Raw genomic sequence first — 14,253 nt, forward strand, 5'->3', positions numbered from 1 at the left:
AAAAAAAAAAAAAATCTCTTCATTGTTTCATGGACCTTTGAGTCATGTCCACATTTTGGTTGTTTTAATGATGCTGCTAAGAACATTCATGCCCAAGTTTCTGTGTGAGCATATGTTTTCATTATCTTGGGAATAGACTTATGAATAAAATTGCTGGATCGTATCTTCACCTTTTGAGGAACTTCCAGAGTGTTTTCCAAAGTGGCTGTATCATTTTCCATTTTCATCCACAGTGTATGAGGGTTCCAATTTCTCCATATCTTTGCCAACACTTGCCATTACCTGTCTTTGGATTATCGCCATCTCAGTATGTGTCAGGTTGCATCTTCTTGTGGTTTTGACGTATTTTTCTGATGACTAATGATGTTGAGCATCTTTTCACATGCTTATTATCCTTTGTATATCTTCATTGAAGAACTGTCTATTCAATTCCTTTGCCCATTTATAAATTGTCTTTTTCTTATTGAATTTTAAGAGTTTTTTATGTGTCCTTGATACAAATCCCTTACCAGATAGAGGATTTTCAAATATTTTGCCCATTCAGTAGCTTGCCTTTTCACTTTTAAGAGAGTTTTATAGTTTTAGCTTTTACATTTTGATTTAATTTTTATATATGGTATGAAGTAGAGGTTTAATTTTATTCTTTTGCATGTAGATATTCAGTTGTCCCAGTACCATTTGTTAAAAACACTATTCATGTCTGATTGAGTTGTTTGGCACCTTTGTCGAAAATCACTTGGCCATAAATATGAGGGTTAATTTTTGGATGTTCAATTCTAATTCATTGGCCTGTATATCTGTCATTATGCCAGTACCAAATCAAATTTTATGGGAACTCTTTCCCAGTCATCTTGCATATTACCAGTTGTTTTATATAATAAAAAAAGTCAGTGTAGTGGAATGTCTTTAACTCCACTTCTGTGGAGATTTTTTTGCTTCTTGAAGGAGCCTGTGGCCAGCTTATGCCTTACAGACTCCGTGGCATGATGGGATATTAGTCTTACAAAGATAATGTCCATTCTTTTTTTTCTTCATTCAAACTTTTAGTCTCTAACCCCAGTACCTCTCCCTTCACTTCCATTTCCATCAAATGTTGGTAACAGGATCTGCTTACTTAGTTGGACATTTACTTCATTAAGTTTAACTCATAATCCATAGAGTCCTCCATAGATGTCACTGTCTAGGGAGGAGGAGATTGAATCTAAACTGTCTGCTTTCCTCTTTAGAAATCTGTCTAGTCCATTATCTTGCAATTCACAAGGTAGATCCTATTTCGACCTGGTTCTTTTGTGTAACACACGTGCCAATCTTGTTCTTTGCGTAGATCCTACGTTCTCAGAAACCACAGTTCCCTGTGTCTACTTCTTTTACTTAAATAGAGATATATAGCTTTACTTTGTTGTGTAATACATAGTAAATGGAATAAATATTTCATCCCATCCAAAGAAAACATTTCAACAGTACAGCTGTCTAAAATCACTTAGTACTCAATCAATATATCAAAGATGAATAATAGATTAGTAATTTGAATTTCAAAATTTTGAAGCCAATTTGTGTGATATGGAGAAGCATTGTGGTATGACATAAACAAGAGATGGTCTTACCTTCCCTTACCAACAAGCTTGAAGTAAGATAAAGGAGATATTGTATTTTCAGTAGTGCCAAAAGACACTACATTTGTTGTACTACTGAGATTAAAAATAATTCCGTAATGCTCTTTATTTCCTCACTGAGGAAAAGAAAATGAAGACTGAGTACTAGATTGGTTAATAAATATTCAAAGTTGCCTATCTCTTTTAGAATTTCAGGTAATTGAGATCAGGTAAAAGGTTTGATTTGGGTTATGAAACGGACTATTTCTAGTTTTTCAACTATTATATTTCAGATTATAGTCTCCTTGCCAGTCTTCCTTATCCCCTCAGATGAGGGATAATTATAAAGAATTATACTTGCCTAATTATAATTGAAGGGAGTTCTTGAAACACTTCTTATACCTTATAATGAAATTAGCATTGTTGTCATTAATTAATCTCAGCATTTCTTAGATCCCACTTTAAAGGAGACTACAGTCACACGTTGGAGATATTGCAGGTTCGGTTCCAGACCACTGCAATAAAGTTAGTATCACAATAAAGTGAATCACAAGAATTTTCTTTCCCAGTGTGTATAAAAGTTATGTTTACACAATTTTGCAGTCTGTTAAGTGTGCTATAGCATTATATCTAAACAAACAAACAAAACACCTAATATATATACCTTAATTAAAAATACTTTATTGCTAAAAAATGCCAAACTTCATCCAAGCCTGTTAGAAGACAGCACCGGTACACTTGCAGAATGCACAGTTGCCACAAACTTTCAATTTGTAAAAAAATACAGTATTTGCGAAGTACAATAAAGCAAAGTGTAGTAAAACAAGGTATTCCTATAATTTCTACTGTATGCGTTGTTTCTTATCACTTTTTTTAATCCAGAGGGTTTATCTGTTTTTCCCTAATGAACTCCCCCAAGTTTAGTGGCTTAAATAAACAACATTTATTTTGTTCACAAATCAACAGTTAGGAAAAGTGTGGCCAGGACTGTCTGTCTCTGTTCCCATCAACTTCAACTGGGGCATCTCGATGGCTGATGGTTGGAATCATTTGAAACTTTGTTCACCAACATGTCTGGCTGTTTGATGCTGACCATTGGCTGGGCAGACAGCTGGAACACTGACACTGGAACACCTAGGCTGTCTTGGTGGCCCGAGCTTCCTCACAACACAGGGTCTGGGCTCCAAGGCTGAGCAGCCTGAGATACAGAGCAAGGCAGAAGCTGTGTTTCCTTTTCTAAACCAGCCTTGGAATTCAAACAGCATCACTTTTACCATATTCTGTTTATTAGGAGCAAGTCACTAAGGTTGACCCATATTCTATAGTTTTTGTGGAATTAGTATTTCAAAACTTCAGGATACATTTAAAAACCAGCTTCATCTACCCACTGGTCACAATTTTGTATCTTCCTCCCACATGGAAAATACACTCATCCCTGTGCAATACCCCTACAAGTTTCTATTATTCTGGCATCAGGCTCAGGCTCGAGTCCCAGATTTTACCCTCTTTACTCTGGTGCAAATGGGGATGAGGTGCCTGGGTTGTGGTTTTTGGAGTAAGCCCATTGAGGACAATTCCTTTCAAAATGAAGACATGAGAACCAAAGAGGCGAGTTATCTCCCACCCAAACACCCAACATTCTGTAAAACTGCTAAAGTCTCCCATGCAGAAATGGAAAAGGGGAGACACACTAGTCCACAGTTATTCTGAAATATAGCTTGAAGTGTGCTGCCTGTTCTTTGATTAGGACTTAGTCCTAACCATGGGAAGGCTTCTCCATGGCCCTTTGTGCTACCCTCTAACCTCTGTTCTGTCCTTTTCATAAGAAATGACCTGTGCTCGCAGCTCTTGTCTCAGCATTGTTGACATAAGAAACGTCCAAACCCGTAGAGAAGTTTAATGAGTGTATTTGAGCCAAACTGACAACGATTGCCAGGAAGCAAAATCTCAACAGATTAAGAAAATGCTTTGGAAAATGGCAGTTTCACAGCTTACTTTATACATTAGAATCAAAGGAGGAAACGTAAGGAGGGTTACATGAAAGGGTACGGCAGTAGATTAAGGGGATGGGAGAAAGCAAAGCGGGGAAATCTCTGGGATTGGATAAAAAGGAAAATGGAGAGACACATGCTTCTTTTACATTGATGGGTACAGGATAGTTAACATTTACAGCAAATGAGATGGTGTTGGGGGAACAAGATAACAGCGAAGGGTTCTGTAGTCTGGTGCTGTGGTGTGGAGGGTTGTGCCCTGAGGGGTCTGGAAAAAAGGATTACTCTGACATTCCAAATGTATGTTATCTTTGATGCAAAAAGACAATAGGCAGGCCCACTTAAGGTAAAGACTGACATTTGTCGAGGAAGCTACAGGCCCAGAATGTAACCAGCTACCTTTTTTTAACCAACAACCTGCTTCTAGTTAGGAATTTTTATGTTCAGACTGCCTATGTGGTTAATCGCGGTCTCTGAGTTCGTAGGGTCTGCTATGCGGGCCTTCCCTGAGCTTGTCAGGTTTAGTATATGGCCCCTTTTTCATTCACAGCATGATTCCTCCCCCCAAAAAGTCTAAAACCCACAGGCCTTATATTTTGTACTGTCTTGGTCTTTATTAGTCCAAGCTAGCAAGCAGCATTTTTGCTACTACAATTCTCTTAAAAACTTTGAGTTGCATGTGAGTTATTGGAGTTCATGCATTTAGAAATCCCACTCTCACAAATCATTTTGAGAAGAGCTCTTCACCTTGGGCTTCCTGTAGTTGTTGTAGGCCCATGCCTTCAAAAGTCTTACACTCTCAAGATCCTTCAAGGAATTGGAGGCGGGGCCTCGTCCAGACTGTTTTTGAGGTCTTGACAAAGCGTTTCACAGTCTTGTCTTCATCCTTAGACCATGTCTTCCTGGAAGCACTCTGGATTAGATCTTTGCCCAGGAGCCATTTCTGTATTTTAGTGTGATTTGACAATTGGACATGTGGGAGAGGCTATAAATGGGAAACAGATATTTGAACCCAGTAAGCCCTGTTTCCTTTATAGTTCATAGTTCATTCTTTAGCTTATGTGTCTCATGGATTTTACTTTCAGTTACTTCATACAACAGTCCCATTTCATCCAGGTTTCAGGGTCATTTTCCTCACTTGCTGAGAAGCCCTTGGTGTCAGCCTCTTCAGGGGCCACCAGGCCTCCACTAAGCGTCTCTTGGAGGCCCTCCTGGTTTCCATTCTCACTCTTCTCTACATCCTTTCAGGTCCCACCTGCCTGCTGGTTGAAAGGCACTCCTACATGTTTGAGTTTTCTTTTCTTTGTGGACACGCACCACTTTGAATATCAGTATCTGTTCCAGCTATTCAGTGCTGCTCGAAAAACCACCTCAGAAGCTAGTTACTCAAAACAGCATGTGTTTTGTTTACAAACATGCATTGGGCAAAGCTCAGCGAGGCCAGCTCATTTCTTTTCCACTTGGCATTAGCTGGGATGATGAAGCTGTGAATGAAGTAGAATCATCGAAGGCTTTTTACATGTACATGCTTGGCAGTTGAAGCGGGCTTTTGGGGCACGTTAGCGGGGACAGTCTCTGTTGAAAGTCAGAGGACTGACTGTGTGGCCCGGGTTTCATTCTTCACATCACGTTGTCTGGGTTCTCAGGGTGAGCTTCCCTAGAGGGAAAGTCAGAGGGAAGCTGTATCTCATTATCTTCCCCAGACACAGAAGTCACACAGCAGTCCCGCTATATTCCATTCACTAGACACCAGTTACTAAGGACATAATTAAGGGGAGGGAATTTCATGGGAGAAGTGTCAAAGAATTTGCAGACCTGTTTTAAAAATACCATATCCACTCACCTTGTCTTACCAAACAAGCATTGTATCTATAGCAAAGTAGTTCTACCGAACTCAGTATCATTGAAATTACAGCAAACTTGTTGTGTTATTTCATATGTTCTTATTTTGTGGAAAGTAGCAAAGGATTACAAGATAGCACTGTTGAATTCAGGCATTTTTGTTGTTCACAAAAGTGTAGGCATCATCTCACTAAACTTTTACACTGGGAGAGGTGATTTCTCCTTAATCTGGGAATCATTTCATCTTGGAATGCAATTCAAATTACCATAAAACATTTGTAGTTCAGTAAAAGGCTGATGGCATTCGAATTCATTTTTATAAGATGTGTTCATGACAGTCTTACTTCCACAGTCTTATCTGGGAAGGCATTTATTGACTGAGGCCTAAATAATGCACTATGACATTCCTAAAACCTCTTTACAAATTGTGGACAGCTAAGATGGGGACGAGGTAAGAGACGTCTACTGAGAGGTGACTGCTCGTCATTTTATGGAGGAAGTCAGGAAGCAGTCGTGCAAGAAATAGTATAAAATCAAGTGCAGGAGTAGTGTGGCAAAGACGATGACAGTAAAGAGTGTATTTTTGTGACTCCTGGTGGTTTTATCCTTGGTGTTGATTCTGAGTAATTCAAGTCTCCACATTGTAAGACTATCACAGTACAGATGACATTTTATGACAACTGAATTGATTTCCAAAGTTGATACTGGCTTTGGGTTAGACTATTCTCAGTCAACTTCCTTCATAAGCAAACTGTATTATCTTATTTATGCAGATTGATGATCTCAGAGCAAAACTGGAAATTGCATCTGCAGAACGTCTCCATCTGGGTGAAAAAAATCAATTTCTTCAACAAGAGTTATTATCTATAAAAGGAATACAAAAGAAATGTGAAAAACTAGAGAATAAAAAGAAGGAATTGAAACAAGAATTATTAAACCTTAAAAGTCATATGGAAATGAATATGATGGAATACAGTGAAGTAGAGCTGTATAAACGGGATGTTGAAGAACGGGCAAGACAGGAAGTAGTAGAAAAATTAAAAGAAGTCGATCTATTTTTACAGGTTATTATTTTTTTTTAAAGATTTTATTGGGGAGTTGGGGGAGGGAGACAGCATATTGGGGAATCGGGGAAGGGGAACAGACAAGTTGCTATCCTTTTGTTCTTCAGTCTAGTTGTGGAGGACGTTGCTTCACTGGCCCATGTTGGTATTATCATTGCTCTCTTCCCGGGTGAGGCAGATCCGGTCGCCGGTCACTGGACGGCCACTCACGGCGGCTCTTGGCAGCTCATGCCGGCTGCTGGCCACTCATGGTATCTTACGGGAGCCCACTGCAGCCCCACTGCAGCCTACACTGTTGCCAGCACTCATGGCAGCGCAGCTCCAGGTCGAGCTGTTCACCATCTTAGCTGTGGAGGGTGCATCATCGTTGGCCCTAATGGATCCGAACTGGGGCCCTGCTGTTCAGAGCTGGCATCCCAAGCCAACTCTTAACCAATGCGCCACTCGGCTGGTCCTACAGGTTCATTTTTGGTCGTTAATATGCTTTAATTCATTTCACTGCAAATTACATTTTGGATACATATATTGTGTGTATTTCCTCCACTTCCCTTAATTGCAGTGTACCATATTCTTGGATTAGTAAATTATATTGTCCAATTTTTAAATTTTTAAATTGATTCTATTATTTGAATTATCAGAATACATAAGTACTGATAGAAGAACGATTCAACTTTATTGTCATAATTCAGATTTAATTTAGTTGACGTTGATAAATATTTTAAACTTCAGCTTTTTTTCACATTTTAAGTTGCTGTTTGAATCATTGACTCAAAACTAAAGGAAGGAAACAAAACCAAACAAAAAACTAAAGGAAGGAAATATGCTACAATTATTCCAGTTGTAATTATTATTATTATTTTTTATAAAGCTGTTTTTTTTATTTTATTTTATTTTTTAATTGGGGAATTGGGGGATGGGAACAGCGCTGGGGAATTGGGGGAAGGGGAACAGACAATTTGCTGTCCTTTTGTTCTTCAGTCTAGTTGTGGAGGATGTTGCTTCACTGGCCCAAGTTGGCACCATCATTGCGCTCTTCCTAGGCAAGGCAGATCAGTCCCCGGCTTCTGGACAGCCGCTCACGGTGGCTGCTGGCCGCTCACGCTGGCTGCTGGCTACACACGGTAACCCATGGCAACCCACTGCAGCATGGGCTGCAGCCTACGCCGTCGCCGGTGACTCACGGCAGCCCAGCTCCAGGCTGAGCTGTTGTTCAGCATCTTAGCTGAGGAGGGCAGTGTCACTGGCCCTCATACGTGGGATCTGAACTGGGGCCCTCTGGTGTCCCAAGCCAGCTCTTAACCAATGCGCCACTCTGCCGGCCCTGTGATTATTTTTAAAATGTATCATTTTTATTTGCTTTAGGCACAAGCAGCATCTCAAGAAAACTTAGAGCAGTTAAGAGAGAACAATTATGCTTCAATGAGAAGTCAAATGGAACTCAGAATTAAAGATCTGGAATCTGAACTCTCCAAAATGAAAACTACTCAAGAAGATTCTAATAAAATAGAATTGGAAAAATATAAGCAAGCCTACCTGGAGGAATTAAAAGTTACAAAGTCATTGGCAAATAAACTAAACAAGTAAGTCAAAACAGAATCAGAAAATAAATTTAGTCATTAATTTGCCTCTGATATAATTTGTATCGAGCCAGGTTCATGAGATTAGTAGGAAGTGAAAGCTAACTAAACAGTATAAGTTTGGAAAATAATGTTAGTAAGTGAACTTAACCTTTAAAATGTTAGTCCAGGACATTTGCATCTCCCCCATTTTTAGTTTTACATGACTGTATTTCCCCCCCTTAAAGTTTTCATAGAGTTAACCTGATCTAGACTTTAAGCTATGTGGTTTTGAAGCTTTATAATTTAGACAGCTGTAGTATTATAAACTTTCTTGTCAGAATTCTAAAGAGTTTTTAATGAGTGTAACTATTTTTTTGAGGATAACATTAAATCCAAAGTGTTTAATACTTGGCACCTTCTGGCACTTGGTAAATGTATTTTCTTGATTGTGATCTGTGTTATCACTACAGGTGGTTTTGGGAGGAACAATTTTTTCTAGTCTTTCTACTCTACACAAAGGCATCCATGTTAAATAGGGAAAGATTAACAGAGGGGTGAAGGGCAGTATAAGTGACAAGTGGCTACAAATAATAAGGTGGTCTGTGGAAAACAGAAAGGGCAGATCCCTCCTCCAAAGCTTGGTAACAGTGTTATAAGCTAAATGCCTCTGGAGCTGTTTCAGTTCGTTTTGATCACTAACCTGGCTGTCTTCTTCTTCCTTGGAAGTTGTTGCTCTAAATTATGCCTCAGTGTCAAATGGTTAATATCTCCAAGGTAATAAGTATATTGTTCAAGGGCGGTGAAAGCAAATCCTTGAAAATATCTTTGAGGGATTTTCTTTTTTAATCTCTAAACTGGTTTACTAAATATATCTAACGGCATCTTTAAGAATCTTGTTAGTTCAGCCATTCCAGAAGGCAGCAAGTATTACCTGTTAAGCCGTCCACATCACTGACAGGCCTTTCTCTCCCTCCCTACTTTGAATTACTTGTTAGTTAGGAATCCCCATAGAAATGTATGTACTTCTTTTGTGTGTGTGTGGTTGACTTCCCTTCAAGTCCCAGGTGCAGGGTCAGGCTGCGCCCCGAGGTGGCCCATATGGACCTCTCTGGGTTTGGCTATTCTCAGCTATTTTCAGGGCAGGGACCTGTCCCCAGAGGACAGGATCATGAATTACACAGCTCATTTCACATCGTTAATTGTGTCATGTTTCTAATAGTGACATTTTCCCCCTCGCTGACTATAGAGGGAATCCCCCTCTCAGCTTACGCTTCTTCACGTCCAGGCTGAGTTTATACCCAGGCTCTCTCATCGGAGACGCACACTCTTAATGTGAAAGCCACTCATTTACCTTAGGTGACTAAGAAACCAGAGTGGACCCACAAAGCAAAGAGCTAAGAAGAGAAACTTCCTAACCTACTAGAGTGGTAGTGCCTGCCTTCTTTTAGACACTGTGGATCAACAGGGTTGCATTTAAGAGGTCAATGGATCTTCTTTTCTATTTTTTTTTTTAAAGATTTTATTGGGGAATTGGGGGAGGGGAACAGTGTTGGGGAATCGGGGAAGGGGAACAGACAAGTTGCTGTCCTTTTGTTCTTCAGTCTAGTTGTGGAGGATGTCGCTTCACTGGCCCATGTTGGTATTATCATTGTGCTCTTCCCAGGTGAGGCAGTCATTTGCCGGCCTCTGGACGGCTGCTCACCGCGGCTCTTGGCAGCTCATACCAGCTGCCGGCCTCTCATGCTGGCTGCCGGCCACACATGATAGCTTATGGCAGCCCACTGCAGCAGGGGCTGCAGCCTACGCCATTGCTGGCAACTCACGGCAGCCCAGCTCCAGGTCGAGCTGTTGTTCACCATCTTAGCTGTTGAGGGTGCAGTGTCACTGGCCCTCATGTGGGATCCAAACTGGGGCCCTGCAGCTCAGAGCTGGTGTCCCAAACTAACTCTTAACCAACGCGCCTCTCGGCTGGCCCTGTATGTACTTCTTTAGAACAATTTTACCTCTCCTTGTACATGGTAGGTGTGCCCAACACATTTTCAGTGTTAAAATCCTGTTTAATGGGAAATTCCATTTACATTATGGCAACTTTGAAAAATGCAAGTCATTAAGGAAAAATAAAATACTAAGCATTTGTTTCTTACAATCTTCATAGGACTAATGACAAGTTAGCAGAAATCAGTACCCAGCTTCTCGTGAAGGAACGGCAGAACACTTTACTCAGCAATGCTCTTACGAGGCCAGTCCTGGACGTGCCTTGTGTTGGAAGTCTTAATAAGTTACTCCTCAGTAGAAATCCTGCTCGAAGAGAAAACTTGGTGATGCCTACCTCAGCTCCACGGACTTCAAATGATAGCATGGAGTCTTACTTGACCAAGGTTAGTCATATTATTTTTTTTCCCTTGGGTTTCACATTTCTTATATAATTCTCATTTTTTATTTGGTGAAATTCTGAGTTGTTTCATTGACTAATGCATACAAAGTAAAAGTCATAATTGTATGTGCTAATATACAAAGGAGACAGAAATTTTACAATCTTTTTTTTAAGTCCCTGCATCTCTCATGTTTTAAGGGATACCTATCATTAACTGTGTTCAATAAATGTAACTAAACTGACACATTTTAAATCTCTTGAAAAACTGTCTTTAAATTCAATTTTAGAAATTAAATATTATTGCCTAATAACCAATGGTATACTTGGAGATGTTTTGGTATATTTTCTAATTGGTTTTAATTTGGCAATGGCTCATAACAATTCAAAAATTTTGCTGCACTCCAGTTTTTCTACCCCTAAGCATAAGTGAATGATTAACATCCAAACACTTAACTATATATGGATGTTTATTATTTAAATGAAACTGAGATAAATCCTGTTTATGAATTAAGTAAACTTGTAACACTAAAAAGATTAATTTCTGTCTTTAAGTTAAAAATTGTCATTGTCTTACTTGAGAGTACTTTCTTATTTGCCATTTTACTTACAGTAATTTTATTTCAATTTTTATAATATGTCTTGCTGAGAAATTGTATGTTTTCTAAATAGTTAAATTAAGCAAATATTTGAATTTTTAAAATGAAGTTCACGTATGTCTATATATCTTGACATCACTTAAGTAATTGATGACTACGGTGACAATGCTAGGGAGTCTTTATTTTTTTTAAATGTACACTTTTCTTTTTTAAGACATTTTTATTGGAGAACAGTGCGTTGTTTCAGGACCCATCAGCTCTAAGTCAAGTAGTTGTTTCAGTCTAGTTGTGGAAGGCACAATTCATGTGGGGATTGAACCCCTAGACTTGGTGTTATAAGCACTGCGCTGTAACCAACTGAGCTAACTGGCTGCCTCGATTTATAATTAAGTAGACTATAACTGCAATTATTTGAATATTTCAAAAATTGGCTCTAATTTGTAGAAAGGAAACAAAATTACAATTAAAGAATTATATATTGTTATCGTTGTTTCTAACAGAAAGTCATGAATCAGAAACTAAGTTTAAAAACTGGCTCTAGGCCATACTTCTCCTTTCTTCAAGCAGATTTCCTAAAATCCTTCTTTCCATATGAATAGAGAAATGTTTCAGTCATAATACAGATAACAGAATATTTTTGCTTATTGTTTTTGCCAGTAGAATTTTCACATGATGTGACAGTACTGCTTTCATCATTTTATGTATTTAAGGTTCTATGCTGAAAAATTAATACCATAGAACATACCTTAAAATTTTAATTTTCTAAAAGTACAAGAAAGGAAAGCTCGTTTTAAGGAAAAATCCATTAAAGTAAAAAGAAAAAAATGACTAAACTTTTATAAAGGGCAGTTTTTCTAAATATTGCAAAGTAATGCATTAATGTAAAGTATAACTTTACTTTTTAAACTTCCTTGTACCAATCAGATCAAACATGACCCTCCTGAAATTATTTATATTCACTCGTCCAATATCAATTGCATTTTTTATCAGATTAATCTAAATAGCATCACATCTATATGTTCTCTAGTATCTAAAATTAAAATAAGTAGAAATTTATTTTTTATTTTAGTTATATGATTTATTTTGTATTTACACAATCCCCAAGTTAGGTCTAGTCTCTAAAAGTATTATTTAAAGGCCACATTTCATATGATATGTATCATTCCTACAGTAATGTCTCTGTTTAACTTAAATACTATAAATAATATTTGATTTATTTCAGATGCAGCAGGAGTTAGAAAAAAATATAACTAGAGAACTAAAAGAAGGTATGTCGCCACAATGTATTAATTCAAGTTAGATATCATTGATTTCTGGAATAAACTATAAATAGCAAATGGCATCCCTTTCTATGTTGGATAATAGATACTACATTAAATATTTTCTTATGCATAGAAAATGAAAAAGGTGAAACCAAAAACATTCATAATGAAGAATACATTTCTTCCTAATTATTTATCGCGTTGTATAGCTTTTTAAAAATCTCAAAAGTCCATGTATCTCTTTGTATTTCTGGCTCTTCCCTTCCTTTCCTCTGCCATCCCTCCGGAACTGTCCACCTGCACATTGAAAACTGGGCTTCATCAACTTGTCATGTTTTTGCCAGTGATATGAGGCCCAATAGCCAGACTCATCTAGGGATACTTGGGCAATTACAGTTCATATAGCTGTCACCTGATGGGTGACATTTAAATCTCCAGTCATTGACTTTGTCATTGGTTTACCATGTACCCTCAGGAGGAACTCCAAATTCCTTTGCATGGAATAAAAACACTCATATCAATTTAGTTCAGGCCAAATAATTCAGCCTTATGTCTTGGTACTAACCCTAGTCTGCCTCCTTGCTCCAGCATGTAGCTAAACTAGACTACTTCTCACTCCACAAGTGTTCTCCCCCACTGTAGTCTTTGCATCCGCTTCTTCCCTCTATCTGGCATCCTTTGTCCTTGTCATTCAGATATCAACTTCTATAACACCTCCACCAAAGAGCCAACAATATTGACACAAAACTGGGATGTCCCTTCTGTGTGTGCCAATCATGTCCTGTTTTGTATTTGTATGGTATATGTGACTCTGAATGGAAATTGTCACCTGTTCTTTCACTTTATAGTAGATGATTGTTCAGGGGTGGACCGTGTCATATCCATCTTGTAACTTCAGTGCTTGTCATACTACCTTAGCACATGCTTGTTAAGTAAATGAATGAAGAATGAGACAACCAGAAGCTCTGATACTTAGCCATAATAGTAGTTAATTCAGAGTGCAATCATGGGCAAATTATATTGCATAGTAATCTCCTATTGTGTACTGTTGCCTTATATAGGTTATTTTCATTCTTCTGAACACTTATACTTAGTTGTATTTTAGATGAAGAACATAATTCTTTCTTTTACTTTCCAGCTGCTGCTGAATTTGAATCTGAATCCTGTAGACTTTTTCCTCCAGTATCTACTGATGATCTAGTTTTGAAAGCGTCACAAGAATATGTACAGATTTTGAATAAAAAGTATATGATCTGAAACATAAATAGTACAAATTTATTTACTGGGCTGTTTATATAACACTTTGTTTCCCATGAAACATATGGCATGTGAAAATATTAAAGAAAAATATTTTTGTATCATATGTGTATATGTAAATTTATATAGCATTTTAAACTATTTTTCTTGGCATCTAACTAACTTTGCAATGAAATGAAAATGAGCAGTATTGAGTTTTACATGCTCAGACTGCAAAAATACCAGCTGTTTACACAACACACAAACACCAAGTTGGCATTAATACTTCGGTGCTTTTAACTGATAGCTTTTTTGTATCTTTCAGCTCTTATCACCATATATGAACCTAAAGATTTAGACAGACATCATTTTGATATCTGCTGCTATTCCTCTGAGCAATGTTTGGATGTATTACAATGGTTATAGTGCCATAAAACTTGTTGTATACAATTTTAAACACTCATTCATAGATCTGTCCTCATAGAGAAATAAGATATGTCTAAGGATTTTCACCTTTTCTATTTATTGAGTGTTTTTTTACTTATTTATTTTTTGGAAGCAGTCTTAAAATTAGGGAAAAGTTCCAAGTTTTAACACAAAGAATGTTTTTCCCCTGAGCCATTTGATAGTAAATTGCTGACATTATGCCATCATTCCTGATTTATTTCCTACAAGGCAGTACATTCCACTTATTGTCCTAGCATCTTCACAATTGGAAAACTAACACTACTGTTGGA

At 37.9% G+C, this 14,253-nt stretch overlaps 1 protein-coding gene across 1 annotated transcript in view; it reads left to right on the top strand.

The window, feature by feature from the left end:
• The window catches only part of ANKRD26 (ankyrin repeat domain 26), a 127,351-nt gene extending 113,710 nt beyond the window's left edge, over positions 1 to 13,641 (top strand). The window contains exons 23-27 of the mRNA XM_019634084.1: positions 6,199 to 6,489; positions 7,852 to 8,069; positions 10,204 to 10,426; positions 12,241 to 12,286; positions 13,419 to 13,641. Of these exons, the coding sequence (XP_019489629.1) occupies positions 6,199 to 6,489; positions 7,852 to 8,069; positions 10,204 to 10,426; positions 12,241 to 12,286; positions 13,419 to 13,537 (897 nt within the window). The 3' untranslated portion in view covers positions 13,538 to 13,641. The remainder of the gene's footprint in view (positions 1 to 6,198; positions 6,490 to 7,851; positions 8,070 to 10,203; positions 10,427 to 12,240; positions 12,287 to 13,418) is intronic.
• The last annotated feature ends 612 nt before the right edge of the window (positions 13,642 to 14,253 follow it).

Source organism: Hipposideros armiger, unplaced genomic scaffold, assembly GCF_001890085.2.
Source record: "Hipposideros armiger isolate ML-2016 unplaced genomic scaffold, ASM189008v1 scaffold_1497, whole genome shotgun sequence".
In the NCBI taxonomy this organism is placed as follows: Eukaryota; Metazoa; Chordata; class Mammalia; order Chiroptera; family Hipposideridae; genus Hipposideros; species Hipposideros armiger.